Genomic DNA, 27,306 nt, shown 5'->3' with positions numbered 1-27,306 from the left:
ATGATCCACCTACATGTTGTCTAAAAAAGACTTCATTCATTCATTCACTCATTCATTCATTCATTTTAAAAGCTAAGGCAAAGATTTTTAAAGATTTATTTGTTTTAGAAGGGAGGGAGGGGATTTTTAAAGATTTATTTGTTTTAGAATTTATTTATATTGTTTTAAAGATTTATTTGTTTTATTTGTTCAGAGGGAGAGAGAGAATTCAAACTCTCCACTGAGTGCAGAGCCTGACACAGGGCTCGACCTCACATGATCCTGAGATCATGTGAGCCAAAATCAAGAGTTGCTCAGCTGACTGAGTCACTCAGGTGCCCCAACTAAGGCAAACGTAGTAAGATCATACAGACACCTGCATTGAGGCTGTTTTCTTATACAGGTGACCCTTGAACAACACAGGATAAAAGGATGCTGACACCTGAAGGTAGCAGAAAATCATGTTATATACGTGGATATTTCACAGCTATATTGTTCACATCCATGCTGTTCAAGGCTCAGCTATAATTTAAAATGACACAAAGACATGTGGTGGGATTGATGCCTGAGCCCATTTCAGTTAGATTCAGTATCATATTCTTAAGAATAGGATTTGTATTGCTGCCACCTGAGTTCCTTTCATCAGAAGGGGTCAGATATATGTGTTATTCTGGTAATATCCTACAATTCCAGGCTATTACTTCTGGAACCTGTATTGTATAAAAATACAATCAGGACCTTTGGGTGAGAAAGAAATCCACACTCAGGAAAGGCTGACCCCCAATCCTGGTCTTTATCACAAAGTCCATTTTGTCTTTATTACAAACCCATCCTGGCAAATGTCAGTATGTGACAGCCTGCATTGAGAATGTTATTGGTGCCATACCATTTTTACCAGATGTTATTAATGGAATGAAATCATTCAGCTCTGGCCCCCTCCATAGCACCCACCAGAGAAGGACAGGGTCCTCAATCAACCCAGGAGAAGATGTACCACCCAAACTGTCATCCCCTTGCTGTCCCACATTACCATCTCCATTTTGAAAAAGACTCACTTTGGATCCAAAGACATAGTGTTTGAAAGTAAAAGAATGGGAAAGATATCCCATGCAAATAATAGAAATAAGAAGAAAGCTTGAGTGGCTCTACTAATATCAGACAAAAAGAGACTTTGTGTTAAAACTCATTACAAGAGATAAAGGGGATTATTTATTGATAAGAGGGTCAACCCATGAAGAAGATATAACAATTATGAACATATACCTATAATAGAACTTCAAAATATATGAAGCAAAAATGAACAGAACTTGAATGGAGAAATAGTTCCTCATTAATAGTTGCAGACTTCAACACATCACTTTCAATATGATAGAATAACTAGATAAAAGACCAGTATGGAAACAGAGGACTTGATAATGCTATAAACCAACTAGACCTAGTAGACATGCCAGAACACTCCAACAAAAAGCACAATCCTCTCAAGGGCATCTGAAAATTCTCCACGAGAATCACATGCTAGACTATAAAACAAGTCATAATAAATTTAAAAGGACCAAAATAAAACAAAGTTTATTCTTTGACCACAGTGGACTGAAACTAGAAATCAATAACAGAAAGAAACTTAGAAAATAAACAAAAATGTGGTAATTCAAACAGTCAAACTATTAATGGTCAAAAAAGAAATTGCAAGGGAAATTAGAAAAAGCTTTGAGATGAATGAAAAAGAAAACAAAACATACCAAAACATTGGAATGCAGTGAAGGCAGAATTTAGGGGAAAAAAATTTATTTATTTATTTATTTTTTTTTTGGGAAAAAAATTTATATCCGCAAAAGCAGTGCTCAGAGGAAATTCATAGTTGTAAACACCTATATACTAAAAAAATACATATAATTTTTTCTTCCAAGTTTTTATTTAAATTCCAGTTAGTTAACATATAGTTTAATATTAGTTTCAGGTGTAGGATTTAGTGATTCATCACTTACACAGAATAATAATTTCAAATCAGTAATTGAACTTTAAACTGTAAAGAATTAGAAAAAAAAAAAGCAAACTAAACCCAAAGCAAGTGGAAGTAAATCATAAAGATTACAGTGGAGATAAATAAAATATTAACTAAAAAAAAGAGAAGGATAAATTCTTATAAACATACCAACTATACAAACTGACTTAAGAAGAAACAAAATCTGAGTAGACCTAAAACAAAGAATCAGCAATAAATGTTCCCCCAAAGAAAACCACGTGACTAGTGGCTTCACTGATGAATTCTACCAAACATTTAAAGAAAGTTTCAATCATTAACACCAATTCTTCTCAAACTCATCCATAAAACAGAAGATGAGAGACAGTGTCCTAACTCATTCTATGAAGTATTACCCTGATAACAAAGGCAGACAAAGGTATCTCAAAAAAACTATAGAACTATATCCCTTAGAAATAGAGATGCAAAAGTCCTCTTCAAAATTCTAGCAAAATGAATCCAGCAGCATATGACAAGAATTATATATTAAGACAAAGGAATAGTTAAGGATTTATCCTAGGAATGCAAGGTTGGTTCAATGTGACTATCAATATACACCATATTAACAGAATAAAAGGAAAAAAGAAAAGACTCAGGTGATCATCCCAGTAGATGCTGATGCATCTGGCGAAAACCACAATGTTTTTATGGTAAAATACTCATCAAAAAAGAAAAAAAGGAAACTTCTTTAACATGATAAAAGGCATATGAAAACCCAAAGCTAACATCATTCTCAAAGATGAAAGACTAAATGCTTTCCTTCTAAGATCATGAACAAGACAATGATGTCCACTTTTGCCACTTTTATTTGACACTGTTAGTCTGGAAATTCTAGCCAGATCAATTAGGCAAGCAAAATAAATAACAGGCACATAAGTTGAAAAGGAGGAATTAAGACTATCTCAAGTCATAGATGACATGATCCTATACGTAGAAAATCCTAAAGAATCCACAAGAGGGGCAGACGGGTGGCTCAATGGTTTAGTGCTGCCTTCAGCCCAGGGCATGATCCTGGAGACCCAGGATGGAGTCCCATGTCGGGTTCCCTGCATGGAGCCTGCTTCTCCCTCTGCCTGTGTCTCTGCCTCTCTCTCTCTCTCTCTCTCTCTCTCTCTCTCTGTGTGTGTGTCTCTCTTGAATGAATAAATAAAATCTTAAAAAAGAAAAAGAATCCACAAGAAAACTGTTAACAAATGAATTCAGCAAAGTCAGAGTATAAAAACAACATGCAAAAATCAATTATGTATCTATACACTAGCAATAAATAATGCAAACATGAAATTAAGAAAACAATTATACTTAAAATTGCATCAAAAAGAAAAACTTACTAAAATTTATATGGAATTTCAAGGGACTCTGAATAGCCAAAATAGTCTTGAAAAAGAAAAAAAAGTTGGAGGTCCTACACTTTTTGATTTCAAAATTTATTATAAAAATACAATAAACAAAAAACAGTGTGGTATGGCATAAAGAAAGACATAAGGACCAACAAAATAGAATAGAGAGTCCAGAAATAAACCCATCACACATATGGTCAAATGATTTTGGATAAGGATGCCAAGACCATTCAATGGGTGAAAGACTGTCTTTTTTTCAACAAATGGTGCTGGGACATCTAGATATACACATGCAGAAGAATGAGTTGAAGTCTTACTTTGCGCCATGTACAAAAAATTACCTCAAAATGCATTAAAAATCTAAACAAAAGACCTAAAACCATAAAACTCTTAGAAGAAAACAGGAGATAACCTTAATGACATTGTATTTGGCAATGATTTTCTGGATATGACACCAAAAGCAAAAACTGACAAATTGGATTATCCTAAATTAAAAATGCCTGTGCATCCAAAACCAATTATCAATGGAGTGAAAAGGCAACCCACAGAATAGAAATAAAATTGCAAATGAGGTTTAAGAGGTTAATATCCAGAATACGTAAAGAAATCCTACAACTCAACAACAAACTTGATTAAAAAACAGGCAAAGGACCTGAAAAGATATGTGTCCAGAGATGATATACAAATAACTAATGAACACATAAAGATGTTCAACATCACTAATCATTAGGGAACTGCAAATCAAAACACAATGACATACCACTTCACACCCATTAGATTGACTACTATAAAAAACGAAACAAGTGTTGGCAAAGATGTGGAGAAACCAGAACCCTTATGCACTGTTGGTGGGATTGTAAAATGGTGTCGCTGCTGGGAAAAATAGTATGGCAGCTCTTCAAATAATTAAAAACAGAATTATCATATGATTCAGCCATTCTACTTCTGGCAATATACCCCCCACAACTGAAAACAGGCTCTTGAATAGATATTTGCACACCCATATCCACAGCAACATTATTCACAACAGTCAAAAGATGGAGTAACCAAGTGCCTACAGACAGATGAATGGATAAGCAAAATGTGCTATACACATACAATGGAACATCATTCACTCTTAAAAAAATAAAATCCTGTTACATGCTACCATATGGATGAAGCTTGAGGATGTTTTGCTAAATGAAATCAGCCTATTACTAAAGAACAATGTCCGATTCTGCTTATATGAGGTAACTAGAGTAGTCAAACTCATAGAGATAGAAACTAGAATGGTAGCTGCCAGGGTTGAGCATAAGGCAGAATGAGGAGTTGTTTGGGTACAGAGCTTCACAAGATGAAAAGAGTTCTGGAGATGGAGAATGGTGATGTTTGCACAATGATGTGAATGTACCTAGTACCACTAAGCTGCACACTTAAAAATGGATAAGATGATAAATTTTATAATATGTATTTTACCAAAATTAAGACTAAAAAAAGAGAACAAGAAAATCAGATAAAAAATTTAACCAAGAGAGTGAGAGACTCATACATTGAAAACTACAAAAAAATTGCTGGAAGAAATTAAAAATATAAATAAATTGAAATAGATACCGAATTCACAGATGAGAAGACTTAATATTAAGATGGCAATAAACTCCAAACCAATCTAGATTAATGCAATTAATATCAAAATCCCCATGACCTTGAAATGGAAAGAAAAGCTGATCCTAAAATTCACATGAAAATACAAGGAGGCGGGCAGCGGGTGGCTCAGCGGTTTAGCGCCGCCTTCAGCCCAGGGCCTGATCCTGGAGACGCAGGATCAAGTCCCATGTCAGGCTCCATGCATGGAGCCTGCTTCTCCCTCTGCCTTTGTCTGTCTCTCTCTCTCTCTCTCTGTCTCTCATGAATAAATAAAATCTTAAAAAAAAAAAAAAAAAAAAAAAAAAGAAAATACAAGGAGGCTGTATAGCCAAGCAGTCTTGAAAAAGAACGAAACTGGAAACTCACATTTCTCAATTTAAAAACTTACTACAAAGCTACAGTAATCAAAAGCAGTGCAGCAATGGAATAGAGATAAGTATATAGATCAAAGGAATACAATTGAGGGCCCAGAAATAAACCTTCAAATCTATCATCAGCTGATTTTTGACAAGAGTGCCAAGACCATACAATGGGGAAAGAATAGTCTCTTTAACTACTGGTGCTAGACAACTGGCTATCTATGGGGAAAAGAATGATATTTGATCCATACCTCATTATCACACACAAAAATTAGCCCAAAAAAATCAAATATGCAATTGAAAGAGCCAACAAGTATAAAATACTTAAAAGAAAATACAGAGATAAGTCTTCAAGACTTTGAATTTGGCAATGGTTTCTTAGGTATGACAACAAAAGCATAAGCAACAAAAGCAAAAATAAGACTTCATCAAAAGTAAACTGTTGTGCATCAAAGGACAGTAACAAGTGAGTGAAAAGATAACCCAGAGAGTGGGAGCAAATATTTGCAAATTATATATATAGAATATATAAAGAATTCTTGCAATACAAAAACAAAGAGATAAACAATTACCAGTGGGCAAAGACCTGAATAGACATTTCTCCAAAGAACATATACATATGGCCAACAAGTGCATGAAAAGATGCTTAATGTCATTAGTAATTAGGAAAGTGAAAGGCAAATCAAACCCACAATCAAAATGACAATTAGTATGAGATATCACTTCACAACTACTAGTATGGCAAAAAAAAAAAAAAAAAAAAAAAAAATCCCCACAAAACAAGGTAAATAAAAAGTGCTGGCAAATGTGGAGAAATCGGAACCTTCAGACATTGCTGATGGTAGCAGAAAATGGTATATCCTCTCTGGAAAAGAGTTTGGTAATTACCCAATAAACTAAACACAGAATTACGATATGACCTAGTATTTCCATTCCTGAGTATATAGCCCAAAAGAACTGTACATAGCTGTTTAAATAGAAACTTATATATAAATGTTCATTACTGCTTTATACAGTGCCAAAAGATGGAAACCTAAATGTCCATGAACAGATGAATGGATAAAAAAAATGTAGTATATACACACAATGAAATATCATTCAGAAAAAAAGCAATAAAGTACTGATACAAGATAGGATGTGTATGAATCTCAAAAATATGCTCAAGTGATAGAAGTCTGACATATGGGGCATCTGGGTGGCTCAGTGGTTGAGTGTCTGCCCTTGGCTCAGGTCGTGATCCTGGGCTCCTTGGATTGAATCCCACATCAGGCTCCCCACAGGGAGCCTGCTTCTCCCTCTGCCTAGCCTAGGTCTCTGCCTCTTCGTCTCTAATGAGTAAATAAATAGAATCTTAAAAAAAAAAAAGGTCATCTATTGTATGATCCCATTTATATGAAATACACAGAATAGGCAACAGAGGGTGACTGCTGGAGTGATGAAAAAGTACACAAACCAAATAGTGGTGATGATATAAAACACTGTGAGTACACTCAGTGCCATGGAATCGTACACTTTAAAATGGTTAAAATTGTAAACTTTATGTAAAGTGTGTTTCACCACACACAATAAAACCCTCTACCAAGATCTTTTGTCCTTATCTCCTCTATAGAACAAAAAGCCTTCATCTGTTTCATCCTTAATTCTTCACCTACCTTAAAAAGAGTCATACCGTACTATTTCTACATGTAATCACTATCATTTAATACCTACCAAAACCTCAATTATGAGAAATATTTATGGCAAATTGCCTGAAGGTCTTGTGCCTCCTTTCCTCTACACAAGTGTTCTCTAAGTTTTTTTTATCATGCAGTTCTACTGATAAAGTATTTTTAAGCACAAACTATTAAAGTATTTATAAGTTAAAAAATTATGACTATACTACTTATAAAACATACACAGAAATATAATTTTTTAAAAAAATATAAATTTTAAAAGGTTGAGAAAAATAAAAACAAGTCTAATATTTTTCTTTCAATATCTTTCTATACTCAATGATCCCATTTCTCAAGCATCCCTCTTTGGAGAGCACTCCTCTAGATACCCTCAATTTTATTCTTGGGTTAAAGTAATAGTCCATACTTGCTGACCCCCTAAAATCTGCCTTTACCAAACTCCCTAACCTAAGGTCCTATTAACCTTATGGGTGTTGTTACTGAATCTCTTTTAAGGATGCTGTTGATGTGTGTTACATACACTGTGGTACCTTCTTTACGAGGACAGGAGAAATTTCTCTTAGGTCTTAGTATCAGAAATACCTATAATGCTTTTGAAAATTTAGTGTGTTTTTATATTACAGACTTGTGTAATTGATCACAAAATTTTAGCATCACCAACTGCTAGAAAACTGCAAAATTCATGACTCACTTCTAGCAACCGTATCCACAGGTATATTGATCTCCCCTCTGGCTTCACCTTGTCTTCTTATCACTCACAATCCTTCATTTATTTATTTTTAAAGATCATGTTGTAGCTCATCCCTCCCTGGATTTAGTTTAATTTTCTGTCATTCTAATTCTTCATTTACTCAAAAAAATCATTATTGTATTACTTATATATATATGTGTGTGTGTGTGTGTGTATCTGTGCATTTTTTTTAAACACCTAAAAGTTTCTTGAAAGACAGGGAGGAACGGAATAAACCATAAAGCCCCAAACAAAAAAAGCCAGGCACTATTGTTTAGAATGGAGGTCATCCTAAAATGGAAGCTCCCCTGTGCCAGGGGTACACTTTGCAGATTCTGAAGCATTTAGCGGCAAAGCCCTTCATTCAATTACCATTCAAAGGGTAATTCATAACTGAGTGTTGAAAAGAATGACAACTCACAATAGCACTGTACTACACTTTCTCACTCTTTTCCAGTTGGTAAGAAATGTGATAGCGAGGAAAGGGCAATTGGCTTTTTTTTTTTCAACTGTGTGCAAAGCTTAACTAAAAAGTCCATGAAAAAGGCAGTCACATTGCCAGATGGAATTTGTAGCCATGTACCTGGATGTGTTTCCTTCTGGTGTGCTCAGAAGTCATTTGGGGATGATTCATATTCAATGCTTTCTTGTTCTTCTTGCTCCGCCTCTCAAGGTATCTCCTCTGATGGTCAGTGATGCTGCTGTATAACTTAATTTGCCTGGGTGACAGACAAACTCTCTCATGGCCAAAAGCTTGGATCAGTCGGGCAGTGTCAATGGTGGAGATGGAGCTGCTCCTCTCCTGCAAGGTCACCTCTCTATCTGTTTGGGTCAATATATCTGATTCCACAGGAGAAGTGGTGGTGGAAAGGAGGTTGGTGGCAGTATCTGTGAGCAGCTCACTTTCCTCTGAGGGTCTAGAATCTGAAGAAGTGTTGTTTCTGTAGTGAAAATCTGGCTGTTTTCTCAGGATATACTTATCAAACTTAATCTGTTCAATTTTAATCTGATTGGATTTTCCAGCTTGATGAGTAGAAAGCATCTTACTTTTTTTAAGCTCTCCTGCGTTTTTATGAAATTTCTCTAGGCTTTTATACCGCTTCTTTTTCTGAAGCTTGTTTTTCTGCTGTTGCTGTCTACCACTCCATTCCTTAACATCTCTTTCTCCTCTGCTATCGTCTTGTGTGCTTTCAGAGGTCCGGAGAGAATATGTGATGGGATTCTGAAGAAGTTTAGCCAAACGATCCAGTCGATCCACCAAGGAAAGTTCTTTCCTATCACCAAACTGGGGAGGCCTCTGTTGCCTCTGTCGCTCCTGATACCTGTTCCAGAGTTCATTCAAACTCACTGTGTGCTGAGCTGTTGGCTCTGGGGTGACCTTATGATCCCTTTTTTGATCATTAAGTTGTTTGTCACTCTTTGGATTATCTTTAGCCCGACTTTTAGCAGTATGCATCACATCGTTTTCCAAGTTTACATTGATACTGAGGCTCTCTATTCTGGTATAATCTGTCTTTGTCTTTTCCACATTTTGACGAGGGGAAGGAAGACTGGTGTGTTCTCTCTGTTTGTCTGGATGATGCTGAAAGAAATCCTTCAGAGAATGCCTCATGAAAACACTCCTCCCTAAGGATTCATGGCAAAAATCTTGATCACTTGGTAGGTGCACGGGATGATGAAAGTAAAACTTGGCTGACCTGAAGACAGAATGGGTAGTATTTTCAAATTCTGAATGACATCTGGACTCTGAAAAGGAGAAAAAAAAAAGATTTTTAAAGACTTTCAAAATATTTGCGTTCCCTTTAGAAATGGTATTCACACTTAATTCTCGAGATACAGATACCTAAGGAAAGGGCAGTTTTATGTAAGGTTTCAGAAAATACCCTGACTGCACAAAGGATTCTAGCTAGCCATGTGCCTATGGGCCAGATTGGCACAATAAAACTTCAAGGGACTAAGGGTAAAAAGACTTGGATTCTAGGTTAGGTTCTGCCAGAGGCTGGCTGTTTGACCTTAGGAAGGTACTTTAGTTCTCTGGATTATAACAGCAACTGCTATGTATTCACTGTCTGCTACATGTGGAGCGTTATAATAAATGCTATATCTCTTTTTTCCTTTTAATTCTGTCTTGTTGATAAAACTAAGAGATAGGTATTGTTAATCTTATTTTCAGTTAAGAAACCTGAGACTTCATTTTCATCATTAGTAATTAAACAGGTAGGATTTAAATAAACCTCTAATATGTCTTAGAGGCTTTTAAAATTCCTTTCTCTGATCCATCTTCACATTTTTCCAATTTTTCTTATTGTGGTAAAATACATCTAACATAAAATTTACCATCTTCAGTTTTTGAAAGTCATTATTCTATATCAAGACAGGTATTTTTAGATGTAAGAACATCTTTCAATTATAAACCCTGACTGTACACACTAATATACACATCTGTGGAGTAAAAACAAAGACATAAATGTGCAACAAAGTAACACTTTTGACTATGGGATCCTTTTTGCCCACACTACAGATTACTGGCAACCAGAATGTTCATTAAATACTGAGAACCCCTAAGACAATTTGCCTAGACTACAGTAAGATACATGGATCTGCTTTTATATCTAAAATATAAAAAGACTCTCAAACCTCCCAAAAAACCAAAATCCAGGACAATATGGCTTCCTTCATAGGTAAATTCTACCAAACATTTGAAGAATCAATACAAAATCTCCTCAAAGTCCTCCAAAAACTATAAGAGGAGGGAACATTTCCAAACTCATTTTATGAGGCCAGCATTGCCCTGACCTCAGACAAGGACACTACAAGAAAAGAAAATTACAAGCCAATATCCCTAATGAACATAGGAGCAAAAATCTTCAACAAAATATTAGCAAACCAAATTCAACAATATATAAAAAGGATTATACATCATGATCAAGTGGGATTTATTCCAGGGATTTAAGGATGGTTCAACATCCACAAATCAATGTGATACATCAAATTAACAAAATGAAGGATAAAAACCATAAATTATCTCAACAGATGCAGGAAAGGTATTTGAGAAAATTCAACAATCATTCATCACAAAAACTCTCAATAAAATATAAAGGAATGTACCTCAATATAATGCAGGTCATATATGACAAGACCATTGCTGACATCACACTCAATGGTAAAAACCTTAAGCTTTTCCTTCAAGATCAGGAACAAGACAAGGATGCCTATTCTTGCCACTTTTATTCAATATACTACTGGAAGTGCTGGCCAGAGTAATTAGGCAAGAAAAAAGGGGAAAAAGGCATCCATTCCTATCCTCTTCTGATCTGTTCTTCAAATAATAATCTTTAAAAATGTAAATTGACCTATCATTTTCTATTTAACAACTTTCTCTTACTCTTAGAACAAAACCAAAATTCCTTAATAAGATATACATGTACCTCACTGTCCTCCTCGATAATTATATTCCAATCATGCTGGCCTTTCCCCTCGTTTCATCAAGTAGCATGAGCATAGGCATAAGGATGGAAAAGCATTAGGCAAAAAATTGAGTGTAAACATTCAGTTTGGGTGACTATACAATTTACAAAGTAAAGGCAGTAGGTAAAATAAGGTAGGAAAGGTTACTTGGAACCAACTGAACAGGAAGCCTAGAAATGTATCCACCCATATATGGTTAACTGATCTTCAACAAGAGTGCTCAGAATACCCAGAGGGGAAAGAACAGGCTTTTGAACAAATGATGTTAGAAAACTAGATATCCACATGCAAAAGAATAAAATAGACTCTCACTTTACACAAAATCAACTCACAATGGATTATAGACTTAAATGTAAGGCCTGAAACTATAAAACTCCTAGAAGAAAATGAAGGGGAAAAAGCTGTATGACACTGATCTTGGGAATGATTTCATGGGGAAAAAGCTGTATGACACTGCTCTTGGGAATGATTTCATGGATATGATCCCAAAAACACAGGCAACAAAAACAAGTGGGACTACCTCAAATTAAAAAGCTTCTACACAGCAAAGGAAACAACAAAGTGAAAAGGCAATGTATGGAATGAGAGAAAATATGTGCATACTATATATATGATAAGAGGTTAATGCCCAGAATATATAAAGAATTCATATAACTTAAGAGTAAAATAATAACCCAACTGAAAAACCGGGCTAAGAACTTGAACAGACATAAAAATGGCCAATAGGTAGATCCAGGAAGAAAGAATGAATGGTAGGTGGATATTTGGGGACACATTACATGGGGCTTGGAACACTAGGCTAAGGACTTTAAATTTACTTACTACTGGAAATTAAGAGTCACCATACCATATTGAGCAGAGGAGTTACATGATTATGGCTGTATTTCTGGAAGGATACTACAGCAATTGGATAAAAGAAAATTTCAAAGGGTTAGCTACAATATATTAAAAAATAAAGCAAAAGTATGGGGTGTTTGGGTGGCTCAGTTGGTTAAGTGATCAACTTTTTATTTCAGCTCAGGTAGTGATCTAAGGTTGTAAGGTCCAGCCCAGCAGTGGGCTTGTACTCAGCATGGACTCGGCTTGAGATTCTCCCTCTCCATTTGTCCCTCCCCCCAGCTCATGTTCATACTCTTACTCTCTCTCTCAAGTAATAAATAAGTAAATCTTTAAGAAAAAAGTAAAAGTAAAAGAATGAGGAAACAGATAACATGACTGTAAAATATATTTGTTTTCCAACATCAGTATTTTTAATCAACACAGTCCCATTGACTTGGGATGGAAGTAAAATATATAGTAAAGAGTAGAAAATAAGCAAGCTGAGTGCATGGAGTATAATGGGCTCAGTGAACAATGAAAGTAGATAATCCTATCACATGGCAGTTATTTTTTTTTCTTTTGGTCAAGCTCCACGCCACGCTTAAACTCGTGTGATTCACAACCCTGCGATCAAGACCCGAGTTGAGATCAAGAGTCAGATGCTTAACTGACTGAAACACCCAGGCACCCCTCACGGCACTTCTTTAAGAGTAAAAGTAAAAAACAAAACAAAACAAAACAAAGAGTAAAGGTCAAATCATTATCTACTTCTGATAATGTGTTAGTTTAATACACAGGATTTACAAAATTCTCTCCAAATATACCAAAGTATATTAAAAATGATTTACTACTTTTTAAAAATTAAACATATTCATTGTAAAATATTGAAATAATGCAAAGAATTTAAGGTGAAAAAGGGCTCTCAGGCCTACTTTCCACTGGCCGGTTCTGTATATCCATTTAGATAAAATGCTGCCAAGTAATACACAATATTCCCACCATTTGCTTCAACGTGGATGGAACTGGAGGGTATTATGCTGAGTGAAATAAGTCAATCGGAGAAGGACAAACATTATATGTTCTCATTCATTTGGGGAATATAAATAATAGTGAAAGGGAATAGAAGGGAAGGGAGAAGAAATGGGTAGGAAATATCAGAAAGGGAGACAGAACATAAAGACTCCTAACTCTGGAAAATGAACTAGGGGTGGTGGAAGGGGAGGAGGGCAGGGGGTGGGGGAGAACGGGTGACAGGCAATGAGGGGGGCACTTGATGGGATGAGCACTGGGTGTTATTCTGTATGTTGGCAAATTGAACACCAATAAAAAATAAATTTATTTTAAAAAGTAATACACAATATTTGTTCAATGAAAAAAATATTTTATGTATATGCAAGTATTTTATATTAACTGATTTGACATACCATAATTTAACTAGATGTTTAGGTTGTTTCCAATTGTTTATTCCCCTGAAAAATGCTGTAGTGAGTATCCTCGTGTATGTGTGTGTGATTTTGTATGTTTGATACAACTTTATGTGTAGAACTCCTGCAAGTGGAAATGCTGGGGAAAGGGAACATTTATTTCAGTTTTAGTAAGTGTTGAGAGTTTAGATAAAGTGGTCCTATATAATATTTCTGCTTCAGCATCCATTTTCTGTGGGCAATGGCCTGCAGGGGCTTTAAACTAATGCTAGTCCCTCCCTTGCATGCATGCCCTAGAGAACAAACCTGTAGGGTCATAAGTAAATTTAGTTCCTTCTATGATTTCCCAAAAGTTCTTGTGATAAACAGTTTCCCCCACCTTCCAGGTCCTTTCCCATGTGCATCCCTCCTTAGGGTAAAAACCCTGCCCAGCTTATTAAAATACCGTTATTTCTGATTTTGAATTGACCAGTCCAACCTTAGTCTGGGAACCCCAAACTACTCCACCTGTAGACTCCAATAAAGGCATCGCATACCCCAGGTCCTACCATTCTCACTGCCTGCATCTTGCCTTGACCTTCCTGTGTGGCCCCTCAAAGCATGCCATGTACCTCCTCTAGGACTCGTGAGTAATAAACTTCTCTATTTCAATTTCCATGTGCTCTTTTGTTGAGCCACTGGACATCCCAGAGCTCTACTTAACAAATGTTAATTTAATAAAGTCACAACAGTTAAATATTGCCAAACTGCCCTCCTCCTCAAAAAATTTGCCATAAATTTGCACTTCTAATAGTATTATGAAAATGTCTGTGCATTTCCCCATACGCCAACAGAACTCTTTATCAGCATCAAATTTATTCATCTGTGCTATTCTAAAGGGCTTTAAAAAATCTGTCATTTAGTGTATTTCTTCAATTATTAAAAAGGCTAATAAGTATTATTTCATATCTTTAATGGCTATTTGTATTTATTTTACCATAAAATTCCTTCTCATGTTCTTTGATTATTTTTATTTAGACTGTCTTTGACTTAAAAAAATTCTTTGTATATTAAGAAAACTAGCCCCCTTTTCTCAATATCACACTTGATGTTAGCCAAAAGGCCGAGAAGTGATCCCTTTTCTCAATATCAGTCTAAGATTGTTTTCCTACTTTCCATTTATAAATTGATTTTGCATATGGTATTTTTCTACCATGCAGAAACTTAAATTTAAAAATGTAGACCAATTTATCAAATCTTTGCCTTTATGACTTTTAGATTTTGTCACCTCACCTTATTAAGTAATAATAATCCATACCTTCACCTAGAACTTTTATGATCTCATGCTCTCTTTTACACACTTAAATCTCTGAAATATATGAATTTTGGTAAGAGGAGTAAGGTAGGGCTACAACTTAAGTCTGTACTTCCACATCCCCAAATGCTAAGCATCTCTAAATTATTTGTTGAATTATCCATCTATTCCAAACTGATGTGAAATGGCATAGAGTAGATTCTCATTGTATTTATTTCCATTGATGGACCCAATCTCAGTCTCTTGCTCCAACAGCATCCTTTTAAACTATTATGATTGTATAGTTCATTTTAATATCTTGTATGGCTAAATCCTACACCATTTCCAACATCTTTTTCAGACTCATTCTGGTAAAGAAGAACTTTATTTTGTAAAAAATAAAAAAAATAAATAAAAATAAATAAATTCCAATCCTACCAAAAAGCTGCAAAAACAGTATAATGAACTTGCATATATTTCTCTTAGATTCATCAATTGCTAATTCACAACCATAAATATACATTTATATATTATTAATATTTTATCTGAACCACCAGGGAATAAGTTGTAAACATCATGTCTTTTCACCCTGGGATACTATAATATGTATACCCGGGAAAGAGGTATTCTCTGGGATGTCTAGGTGGCTCAGTGGTTGGGCGTTTGCCTTTAGCTCAGAGTGTGATCCTGGGATGCCTGGATTGAGCCCTGCATCAGCCTCCTTGCATGGAGCCTACTTCTCTCTCTGCCTATGTCTCTGCCTCTCTCTCTCTCTCTGTGTCTCTCATGAATAAATAAAACTTAAAAAAAAGTAAGAAAGGTATTCTTATTCTATAACATGGTATAATTATCAAATTTAACACTAATATATTAATGTGAAGTTTATGTTCAAATTTCAGAAATTTGCCCCAAACTGTCCTTTATAGTCATTCTTCCCCTGGGCTAGAGTCCAATCTAGGATGACTACATTTAGCTGCCATGTCTTTTTTAGTATTCTTTAATCTAGAATAGTTCTTTAGCTTTTGTCCTTCATGACACCTACATTTTTGAAAAAGACAGGCCAGTTATTTGTAGAATGTCCTTCAATTTGAGTTTCTGTTGTTTTACTGTGATTAAAGTTATGCATTTTGAACAATTCTATAGGAGTAATAGATATAAATAAACTGTATAAATAAACTTTTCCCCCTTACATTTCACTCACTAGATTTATCATTCACTGATGATTCCTGCTTAAATCTGTTATTACTATAAGGGTTATAGTATGGAGATTTTCTAACTATAAAGAGGAGCCTCCCCTTTTCTTACCTAATCAGTGAATCTTATCTGACTTAATATCAGTATAGATACATGAGGTTTTTTTTTAAGTAAACCTTTTGATTTAGAATAGTTTAGACTTAGAAAAACTGAAGATAGTACAAATATTTTCCTATATTTCATACCCAGTTTCTTCTATTATTAACACCTTACATCAATATAGTACATTTATTACATTTAAGGAACCAATAAAGATGCGTTATTATTTTTAAAGATTTTACTTATTCATAGAGACAGAGAGAGAGAGAGAGAGGCAGAGACACAGGCAGAGGGAGAAGCAGGCACCATACAGAGAGCCCGATGTGGGACTCGATCCGAGGTCCCCAGGATCATGCCCTGGGCTGCAGGCGGTGCTAAACTGCTGCGCCACCAGGGCTGCCCAAGATGCATTATTATTAACCAAAGTCTACACTCTGATTTCCTTAGTTTATACCTAATATTCTTTTTCTGTTACAGAATCCCATCTAGGAATACTGCATTACATTTAGTTATCGTATCTCCTTAGGTTATTCTGGTCTGTGAGACTACCTCAGATTTTCCTTGTTTTTCATGGTCCTGACAGTTTTGAGAAGTACTGATCAGATATTTTGTAGAATGTTGTTTATTTGGGTTTTTGATGTTTTTTTCAAGACTAAACTCGTGTTATGGGTTTTAGGGAGGAAGACTTTAAGGTGCCATTTTCATTGCAAATTAAGGGTACACACTATCAGCATGACTTATCATGTTGACTTTGGTGTTGACTTTGACTACGTGGCTGAGGTCATGTTTGTCAGGGTTCTTCACTATAAACTTACTCTCTTTTCCCTTCCTATGCTAAACTTTTTGGAATGAAGTTTCTATGAGCAATCCATTCTTAAAGAGAAAGGAATTATGCTCTGCCCCTTAAGGGTGAGAGTGTCTACACTCTCCAAACATACTCATACATCTGGAATTCTGCACAGAAGAACTATTTGCTCCCATTTATTTATTTATTCATTCAATCATTTATTTATATCAATATGGACTCATGGATATTCAAACTTTGGTTATAATTCAATACCACTATATTTCTCAAATTGCTGCAACTTTGGTCACTGGGAGCTGTTTATTTATTTCTTGTGTCCCATTGACATACTTCCATCACTATAAGGAGATCTCCTCACTTTCCATACTATAAGATGCTACAGGCTCATCTTTTATATTTCCTGCTCCAATCATAGAGTTAGTTGTTTTTCCAAGGAGTCCTGAACATACGTCTTTGTGGGTCTCATTTCTGCATTTCATTTTTATTTTATTCTTTCTGCTTTTTTACTCATGGTCCCTATGAGTTTTGTATTTGGGGGAATATTTTGAGGTGTTAGTTGAAATTTCACTAGAGAGATGTGCATCTGCTTCAGCCTGGCGTATGAGTTGGCACTACAAAGCTAGGGCCATTTTAAATAAAATTCTAGGCTGAAGTATTTTCAGATACACATGTAGTTCAATGCACCAATAAACTGTACCAATGCAAAATTCACAACTATAAACCTGTATGAGAGTTGATATGCAGTTACAAATTTCAGGATTTTGCCACTGTCTTCTTTCCCTGAACTCATTACCAAGATGGAGACAGATAAGTTTCCTTGCTTTACTCTTTTGCACAGATGTGTTTATTTCTTAATTATTCTTTTACTTAGATTGCAGCCTACTGGAAACTCAGGCAGGACTTTTTCATTATGGGTGTGCCCTAAGTTCTTATTTTGCTCCCAACTTCATGTAGACATTAGCCCCCCTACCCCGCCCCCAGATCTACAGAATTCAGCTGAAACCCTTAGGGTGACAGTCTGCTTTAATGCTTAATTATCTCTAGGGTGGGTTCCTGCTTTCATTCTATCTTTGGGATCTGAATATGCTTAACTGTCATGTCAACTCTGTTAAGTGTTAGAAGATAGTTTTGATATTTTTATCTAGCATTCTAATTATTTTCAAAGGAGTTTTTCAAGATAGCTAATCCACCATCTTGCCAGGAATAGATATATAGAAAACAAAAAGTAAAATGGCAGATGTAAATCCAACTATTTCAATAATAACAAATGTGAATGGATTAAACAATTCAATAAAAAGGCATAAATTGTTACAGGTTTTTAAACAAAAACATGATCCAACTATAAGCTATCACAAGAGACATATTTTAGATATAAAGATACAAACAGATTGAAAATGTAAGGATGGAAAACATATCATACAAATAGCAACCATGAAAAAGCTGAAATGGCTATACTAATATCAGAATATCAGAAAAATATTTTAAAAATATTTTAAAAGATATTTTAAAATAAAAATTTTATTAGAGATAAAGAGGGATATTTCATAATGAAATAGATCATCCATGAGGAAATGTAAGGATTATAAACATATCTACCTGATAACTGGGCGCTGAAATACAGGAAGTAAAAACTGACAGAAAGGAGAAAGACAATTCAACAAAAAAAGTTGGAGACCACAATGCTCCATTTTTCATACTCCATTTTCAATAATGGACAAAACAACTAGACAGAAGAGTAACAAGGAATAGAAGACTGGAACAACCCTATAAACCAATTAGATCTAATACTCACCCATAGAACATTCTATCTAACAACAGCAAAATGCACATTCCTCTAAAATGCCTATGGAATATTGCCAGGACAGACCACTTGCTAGGCCATAAAACAAACCTCAATAAATTTAAAAGGATAGGAATAATACAAAGTATGTTCTCCAACGGTAAGAGAATGGAATTTGAAATCAATAGGAGAATAAGATTTGGGAACAAAACTTTCCAAAATAACCTCTGGGTTAAAGAAGAAGAAAATATAGGAAAAATCAGAAAATCCTTTAAATAAATGATAATGGACTTAAGAGATTACAGCTAAATCTTTTTCTTTTTTTTTTAAGATTTATTAATTTGTTTACTGAGAGGACACATGCGTGCACGGGGGTGAGTGTGGGTGGGGGTAGAGAACAGACTACCTATTTAGCGAGGAGTCCAATCTGCAGGGCTCAATCCCATGACCCCTAGATCATTGATCTGAGAAGAAACCAAGAGTCAGACACTTAATTGACTGAGCCACCCAGGCACCCCAGATACAGCTAAATCTTTTTTTTTTTTTTTTTTTTTTAATATTTATTTGTTCATGAGAGACACACACAGAGAGAAGCAGGCTCTATGCAGGGAGCCTGATGTGGGACTCAAACCCAGGACTCCAGGATCACGCCCTTGGGCGGAAGGCAGGCGCTCAACCACTGAGCCACCCAGGTGTCCCAGATACAGCTAAATCTTAAGAGGATGGTTGTAAAATGCCTATAACAAGAAAGCAGAAAGATCTCAAGTAAAAAAAACTCTAAGCTTCTACCTTAAGCATTAGAAAAAAAGCAAACTAAAACTAAAGCAAATGGAAGGAAATAATGAAAATCAGAGTGGAAACTAATGAAATAGATAATAAAAAAGGAAAAAAAAAAATGAAACCAAATTGAAATTACTGTAGTAATTTTCTTACCTACAAAGGGAAGTCCAGGCTCAGACAGTTTCACCCTTGAATTCTACCAAACATTAAAAGAATTAAAACTAATTTTTCACGAGTTTTTCCAAAACATAAAGGGAACATTTCCCAATTCATTTTATGAGGCCAGTGTTACCATTATAATAAAACCCAACAAAGACATCACAAGAAAACTACAGACTGATATCTCTCATGAATTTGAACACAAAAAGCCTCAACAAAACACCAGCAAACTAAAATCTAGCAACATATAAAAAATATTATACACTTGTCACGTGAGATTTATCCCACAAATACAAGGTTGGTTCAATATCCAGAAATCAATCAAAAGAATAAAACACAAAACTCACTTTATCTCAAAAGACACAGAAAAGACATTTAACAAAATCCAACCCTCTCCGCCCTGATCTCTTTCTTGATAAAAATACTCAACAAACGAAGAATAGAGGGGAACGTTCTCAATTTGATAAAGGGCATCTATGAAAAACCCACAGCTAAAACCATACTCATGTTTAAAGACAGAATGTCTGTTCCCTATACAGGAACATACTAGAATGTCCACTCTTGCCACTGCTATTCAACATGGTACTGGAGGTGCTAGCCAAGGTAATCTAAAAAAAAAAAAAAAAAAAAAAAGAAAGGCATGCAGACTGCAGAGGAAGAAGTAAAACTACATTTGCAGGTGACAAGATCTTGTATCTAGAAAGCCCTAAAGAATACATAAAACATTTATTTATTAAGATTTTATTTATTTATTCATGGGAGACACAGAGAGAGAGAGAAAAAGAGAGAGAGAGAGGGAGGGAGAGAGACAGACAGACACAGGCAGAGATTCTCCCATGCAGGGAGCTTGACATGGGACTTGATCTTGGGTCTTCAGGATCACGCCCTGGGCTGAAGGTGGCGCTAAACCGCTGAGCTACCTAGGCTTCCCCTACATAAAACATTTATATGAGAACTATTAAAATGAGTTTACCATGGTTGCAGGATAAGAGGTAAATATTTATAAGTCAATTATATTGTTATACACCTGCAGTTAACAAAAAAACAAATTAAGAAAACCATTCCATTCACAACAGCATCAAACAAAATTACTTAGGAAGAAACTTAACAAAAGGAGTACGAAAAACTTCTATTCTGAAAACTATGAAACATTATGGAAAGAAATTAAGGATCTATATAAATGGAAAACATCCATGTTTATGGACTGGAAGACTTAACATTGTTTAAAAGGCAACAATTCTCAAAATGATCACAGATTCAACACAATCCCTACCAGAATCCTAGTTGATACCTCTGTAGAAACTGCCAAGCCGCTTCCAAAATTCTTACGGAATTTTAAAGGAACAAAATAGCCAACATAATTCTGAAAAATAAGACAAAGTTGGAAGACTCATACTTCCTAATTTCAAATCTTACTACAAAGCTTTTTATCAAGATTGTGTGGCACTGACATAGGGATAGACATATAGATCAATGGAACAGAATTGAGAGCCCAGAAATAAATCATTCATCTTTGGTCAACTGATTTTTGTAAGGGTGCCAAGCCCATTTAATGAAGAAAGAATTCTTTTTAATAAATGGTGCTGAAACAACTGGATAACCACATGGGAAAGAATTAAATTAGACCCTTACCCTGCACCATATACAAAAATTAACTCAAAATGGATCAAAGACCTAAAAGTACAACTAAAACTATAAAGCTTTTAGAAGAAAACACAGGGATAAATCTTCATGACCCTGGATTCGGCAAAAGATGTTAGGCATGACACCAAGAACATGAGCAACAAAAGAAAAAAAAAGAGATAGACTTCATTAAAATTAAAAACTTTTCCACTTTAAAGGATATCATTAAGAAAGTGAAAAGACAACCCACACGTTTGAAAATCAACTTTGACAGAAAATTGTATCTTTTTATACAAATAACACTTAGAACTCAATAAAAAGAGAAATAACACAAATTAAAATCTGAATAGGTTCTGAATAGATATTTCTCAAAGGAAGATGTATAACTGACCAATAAGCAAAAGATGTTCAACATCATTAGTCATGAAGGAAATACAAATCAATAGCAAAATGATATACCAGTTGGTACCCACTAGAACAGGTACAATCAAAAAGTCAGGAGGCCCCTGGGTGGCACAGTTGGGTAAGCATTCAACTCTTGGTTTCAGCTCAGGTCTCGATCTCAGGGACATGGGATGAGGTCTTGAGTCTGGCTCCACACTCAGCCTGAGATTCTCTCTCCCTATCCCTCTGCCCCCCCTCCCCATGTGCTCAGGTGCTCTCTCTCTCTCAAATAAAATTTTTTTTTCTTAAAAGTAAAAAGAAATTTTTAAAAAGTCAGACAATAAGAAATGTTATCAAGGTTGTTAAGAAACTAGAATTCTCATACACTGCTAGTGGGAAATGTAAAATAATGCAGCACCTTGGCAAACAGTCTGAGAGTTCTTTAAATGATGAAATTTAAAGTTATCACATAACCCAGCAATTCAACTCCTAGGTATATACAAATGAAAACATATGTCCACATAAAAACTTGTATATGAATATTTATATAGAAGCATTATTCATAATAGCCAAAAGGTAAAAACCACCCAAATGTCCATTAATGGGCAAATGGATAGACAAAATGTAGCATATACATACAATGGAATATTATTCAGCCATTAAAATGAATAAAGTATTGATACACGTTAAAACTTATATGAACCTGAAAACATCATGCTGAGTTAATAGAAGCCAGTCACAAAAGTCCACATTTTATGATTCCATGTAATTAATTATTTAAGGTCCAGAAAGAGAAATGTATAGAGACAAAGTAGGTCAGTGGGGATTAATGAGGGGGTAGAAAGGTGATAGCTAAGGTTACAGGGTGTGTACTTGAGGTGATGAAAACATTCTAAAATCAAAAGCGTTGATGGTTGGTTGTATATACCTATGAATAGGGTAAAAACCATTGAATTGTACACTTGAAATAAGTGAATTGTATAGTATGTGCACTATATATCAGTAAAGCTCTTAAAGAATGTTCCATAGGCATTTCAGAAGTTTTATTTAAAGATTTTTTTGGGATGCCTGAGTGGCTCAAAGGTTGAGCATCTGCCTTTCGTTCAGGGCGTGACCCTGGGATCCAGGATCGAATCCCACATCGGGCTCCCTGCTTGGACCCTGCTTCTTCCTCTGCCTATGTCTCTTCCTCTCTCTCTGTGTCTCTTGTGAATAAATAAAATCTTAAAAAAATATATTTTTTAAAGCATACATTTATACATACATACATTTATACATATCTATTAGATGAACCCCATAATTTGCATTATTCCCAGATATTATAAACTATGCTTTTTATAAAAAATTTCATTTCTATGATTTCTCATGACATAGCATGTGTATTCAACCTCTCTCTTACTCTGTATTGTCCATTTCTCCTTGAAAATTCTCTAGAGTTTTGTTAGTTTATGGTCTGATCCGAATTCCTCTACCCCCAAGCAAAGTTCCCTCTCCCTTCTTAAGGACCTTTTCATTTTATACATATTTTTATGCTATTTCATGGTTAAAGATATATGTAGTGTAGCCTCATTATGGATTGCAAATCAGTTTAAAAATATTCCTCCTTGATTCCAACACTTTGGGTGTTGTCTATATTAATATCATGTTTCCAAATTTCTTTTTGAGATGTCTATAAGTTTTCCTTTCATTTTCAACCATTCTGTCATTTTGTTTTTAATGTGTTTGCTATATAGCATGGAACCAAGTCTGTTTTTTAACCTAATCTGAGATTATTTTAATAGATGAATTTATCCCATAAATATATATACTTTTTGTTTTGTTTTCTTCTAATAGGCTCCATCCCCAGAGCAGAATCCAATGTGGCGCTTAAACTCAGAACTGTGAGATCAAGAATTCAGCTGAGATCAAAGGTTGGAGATTTAACCAACCGACTGAGCCACCCAGGCACTCCAATGTTTATGTAGTCTTACATGCTCTCCATTCTCTATTTTATGGTATTTTTTCTTCTTTTACAAATGTATTTTTTTCTTTTCTCCTTCCTTTACTCTCTTGTTACTCCATTTTTCTAAATATTTTAGATGTTTTATAGTTTTAGAAATAACTTTTATAATCTTATATGCTGTAACTTACCATGTATTTCTTGATTTATTTTTAAAGATGAAAATAGTTCACTTATACATCTTTCAGCCTGCCTTTCTTCTGCCTGTCTACTTGCTGATTTTTCTTTTTGTCTTTTTGCCTTGCTTTTTCTGTGTGGATGCCTGTACAATGTACCCTTTTTCTTTGACGTTCACTACTATTACCAACATATGTCTTGGTGTTGATTATTACCATATAAATTTTCTCTAGGACTAGGTATATCCTTTTATTATTTTTAAAATTTTTATTTTTTAAAAGATTTTTTTATTCATGAGAGACACAGAGAGAGCGTCAAAACACAGGCAGAGGGAGAAGCAGACTCCCCGTGGGGAGCCCGATGTGGGACTTGATCCCAGGACTCTGGGATCATGTCCTGAGCCAAAGGCAGATGCTTAACTGCTGAGACACTCTGGCATCCCTAAGTTTGTCCTTTTAAATTGTAGGTTCAGTTTTCTTTGTATATCTTATTATTTTTGTTATCTTCTTTGGAGACACTAACAGATATCATTGTGCTAGATTTCCAGTCATTCGTCAAATTATTATTATTTTTTAAAGATTTTATTTATATATTCATTCATGAAAGACACAGAGAGAAAGAGAGAGGCAGAGACACAGGCAGAGGGAGAAGCAGGCTCCATGTAGGGAGCCTGATGTGGGACTTGATCCCGGGTCTCCAGGATCTCACCCTGGGCCAAAGGTAGGCACTAAACCGGAGTCACCCAGGGATCCCCAAATTATTTTTTCTAATAGCCTCCATCTCCTTTTTCTTTTCTTTTCTTTTTTTTTTTTTTAAGATTTTATTTATTTATTCATGAGAGACACAGAGAGAAAGAGAGAGGCAGAGACACAGGCAGAGGAAGAAGCAGGCTCCATGCAGGGAGCCCGACTTGGGAACTCCATCCCGGGTCTCCAGGATCAGGTCCTGGACCAAAGGTGGCGCTAAACCGCTGAGACACCTGGGCTGCCCCTCCTTTTTCTTTTTACAATTCTTTTCCTTCAATTTGTTCTCTGATCCCTTAAATCTTCTTACCTCTTATTATCTAAACTTTTTAAAAAAAGATTATTTATTATTTATTCATGACAGACACAGGGGGAGAGAGAGAGAGAGAGAGGCAGAGACACAGGCAGAGGGAGAAGCAGGCTCCATGCAGGGAGCCTGACCTGGGATTCGATCCCGGGTCTCCAGGATCACACCCCGGCTGAAGACGGTGCTAAACCGCTGGGCCACCAGGGCTGCCCTATTATCTAAACTTTAAGACATTTCACATTTTCTATAATTATTTATAGTGTATAATATGTAGGAAAAAATTTCGTGTCTTCTAGAATATGCTTTTACAGATTATAGTTCTACTTTTCTTTTCCAAGTTATGTCTCCTACACTACCCACTGCAGAGTTGTAATTCTGTTTTTCCATCTTATACATTTCTTTTATTGTGGTAAAAAATATATATAAAACATTTACCATCTTAATCATTTTTAAGTATATAGTTCGTAGTGTTAAGTATATTCTCATTGTTGTGCAACAGATCTCTAGAACATCTTCATATTGCAATATTAACACTCCATATCAACTAAACACCAATTCTTCCTGCCTCCTCTCTACCAACCATGGGCAAATAATTTTCTACATTTCTATAATTCTAACTACTTTAGGTACTTCATATAAGTGAGATATACAGTATTGTCCTTTTGTGTTGGCTTATTTCACTTAGCACAATGTCCTTGAGTTTATCTATATTGCAGCATGTGACAGGATTGTCTTCATTTTCAAGGTTACATAATATTCTTTGGATGTATGTACCACATTTTCTTTAACCATTCATCTGTTGATGGACATATGGGCTGTTTCCGGAATTGGATTAAGTGTAAATAATGCTGTGATGAACATGAGAATGGAGATCTAAGATACTGCCTTGAATTATTTTGGATATATACCCAGAACTGGGATTGCTGAATCGTGATAATTCTATTTGTAATTCTTTGAGGAATCTTGATACTATTTTCCATAATGGCTACAACATTTTATATTCATACCAACAGTGCACAAGGGTTCCAGTTTCTCTGCATCATTGGGACAATTGTTACTTTCTATTCTTTTTGTTCATATCCCAATTAGTGTGAAGTGATATCCCATTATGGTTTGTGATTTGCCTTTCTCTGATGATTAGTGATTTCAAGCATCTTTTCCTATGCTTGTTGGCTATTCATATATCTTCTTAGGAGAACTGTCTATTCAAGTCCTTTGCCCATTTTTTTTCTTTTCCTTTGCCCATTTTTAAACTGGGTTTCTTTGCTGCTGAATTATGGAAGTTCCATATATGGTCTGGATATTAACCAATTATCATTATCTTTTCACCCTGTTGTGTCCTTTAATGCAGTTTTTTTTTTTTTTTAGATTTTATTTATTTATTCATGACAGAGAGAGAGCGAGGCAGAGACACAGGCAGAGGGAGAAGCAGGCTCCATGCAGGGAGCCCGATGCAGGATTGATCCCGGGTCTCCAGGATCACACCCTAGGCCGAAGACGGTGCTAAACCACTGGGCCACCGGGGCTGACCCTTTAATGCAGTTTTTAATTCTGAGTAATATAATTTATTTATTTTTGCTTTTGTTGCCTATGCTTTTGGTGTCATATCCACGAAATCCTTGCCAAATCCAATGTCATGAAACTTTTCCCTTGTTTCCTTCTAAGAGTTTTAGACTTAGCTCTTATATTTGGATCTTTGATCCATTTTTGAGTTAAGTTTTATATATGATAAAAAGTAAGGGTTCGACTTCATTCCTTTGCATGTGGATATCCAGTTTTCTAACACAATTTGTTGAAGAGACTCTACTTTCCCCACTGTGTAGTCTTGGCACCCTGTGGAAAATCATTTATATGTTATCTTATCTATTAATCTTGATGTGAGTAACTGCATCTGGACTATTTTCAAAATACAATATGGATAGATTAACGCCTTGACTCCTTTCTTTCCTTATCTGGGTATATTTTATCTTCCTCTAAGAGGTAAAGTTTGACAGGTAGGTAGTAATGACTTATGTTCTATATGTTCTTTCATGTTAGAAATAGGGGGCCATGGGTAAACATAAACAGATCTAATCTCGACTCTTTTACTATAATTTTTAAAATGTTTGTATTGTGGCTCTTTCTGTCTTTACTACAGTCTTCTGGAATGCCTTCAAATTTTAGGTTTTCCCCTGTTTCAGTACTGAAACATGATACTTCTATTACTGCCAGCCTGAAGTATTTATTTTTTTTTAAGATTTTATTTATTCATGAGAATACACAGAAAGGAGAGAGAGAGAGAGGCAAAGACACAGGTAGAGGGAGAAGGCTCCATACAGGGATCCTGACGTGGGACCGGATCCCAGGTCTCCAGGATCACGCCCTGGGTTGAAGGCAGCGCTAAACTGCTGAGCCACGGGAGCTGCCCTGAAGTATTTATTTGTAATCCTATTTCTAAATTTATAATACCTTTCCCCAGAAGTAACAATTATTTTACATAATGAAGTGATACAGAAGAAGAAGGAGAAGGAGAAGAAGAAGAAGAAGAATTAGGAGAAGAGGAGGAGTGAAACTCTAAATTTGTGAGGCAATGTTGCAATGTTATATCAGAATAAAATGAGGGGTGCCTGTG

At 35.4% G+C, this 27,306-nt stretch overlaps 1 protein-coding gene across 1 annotated transcript in view; it reads right to left on the bottom strand.

Annotated features, from left to right (window-relative positions):
• The window catches only part of ALMS1 (ALMS1 centrosome and basal body associated protein), a 223,335-nt gene that overhangs the window by 31,993 nt on the left and 164,036 nt on the right, over positions 1-27,306 (bottom strand). Inside the window, exon 18 of the mRNA XM_072766940.1 lies at positions 8,305-9,467. Within this exon, the coding sequence (XP_072623041.1) occupies positions 8,305-9,467 (1,163 nt within the window). The remainder of the gene's footprint in view (positions 1-8,304; positions 9,468-27,306) is intronic.

This window comes from Vulpes vulpes, chromosome 8 (genome assembly GCF_048418805.1).
Source record: "Vulpes vulpes isolate BD-2025 chromosome 8, VulVul3, whole genome shotgun sequence".
NCBI classification, from domain to species: Eukaryota; Metazoa; Chordata; class Mammalia; order Carnivora; family Canidae; genus Vulpes; species Vulpes vulpes.
This window is presented reverse-complemented; position numbering and strand designations above follow the sequence as displayed.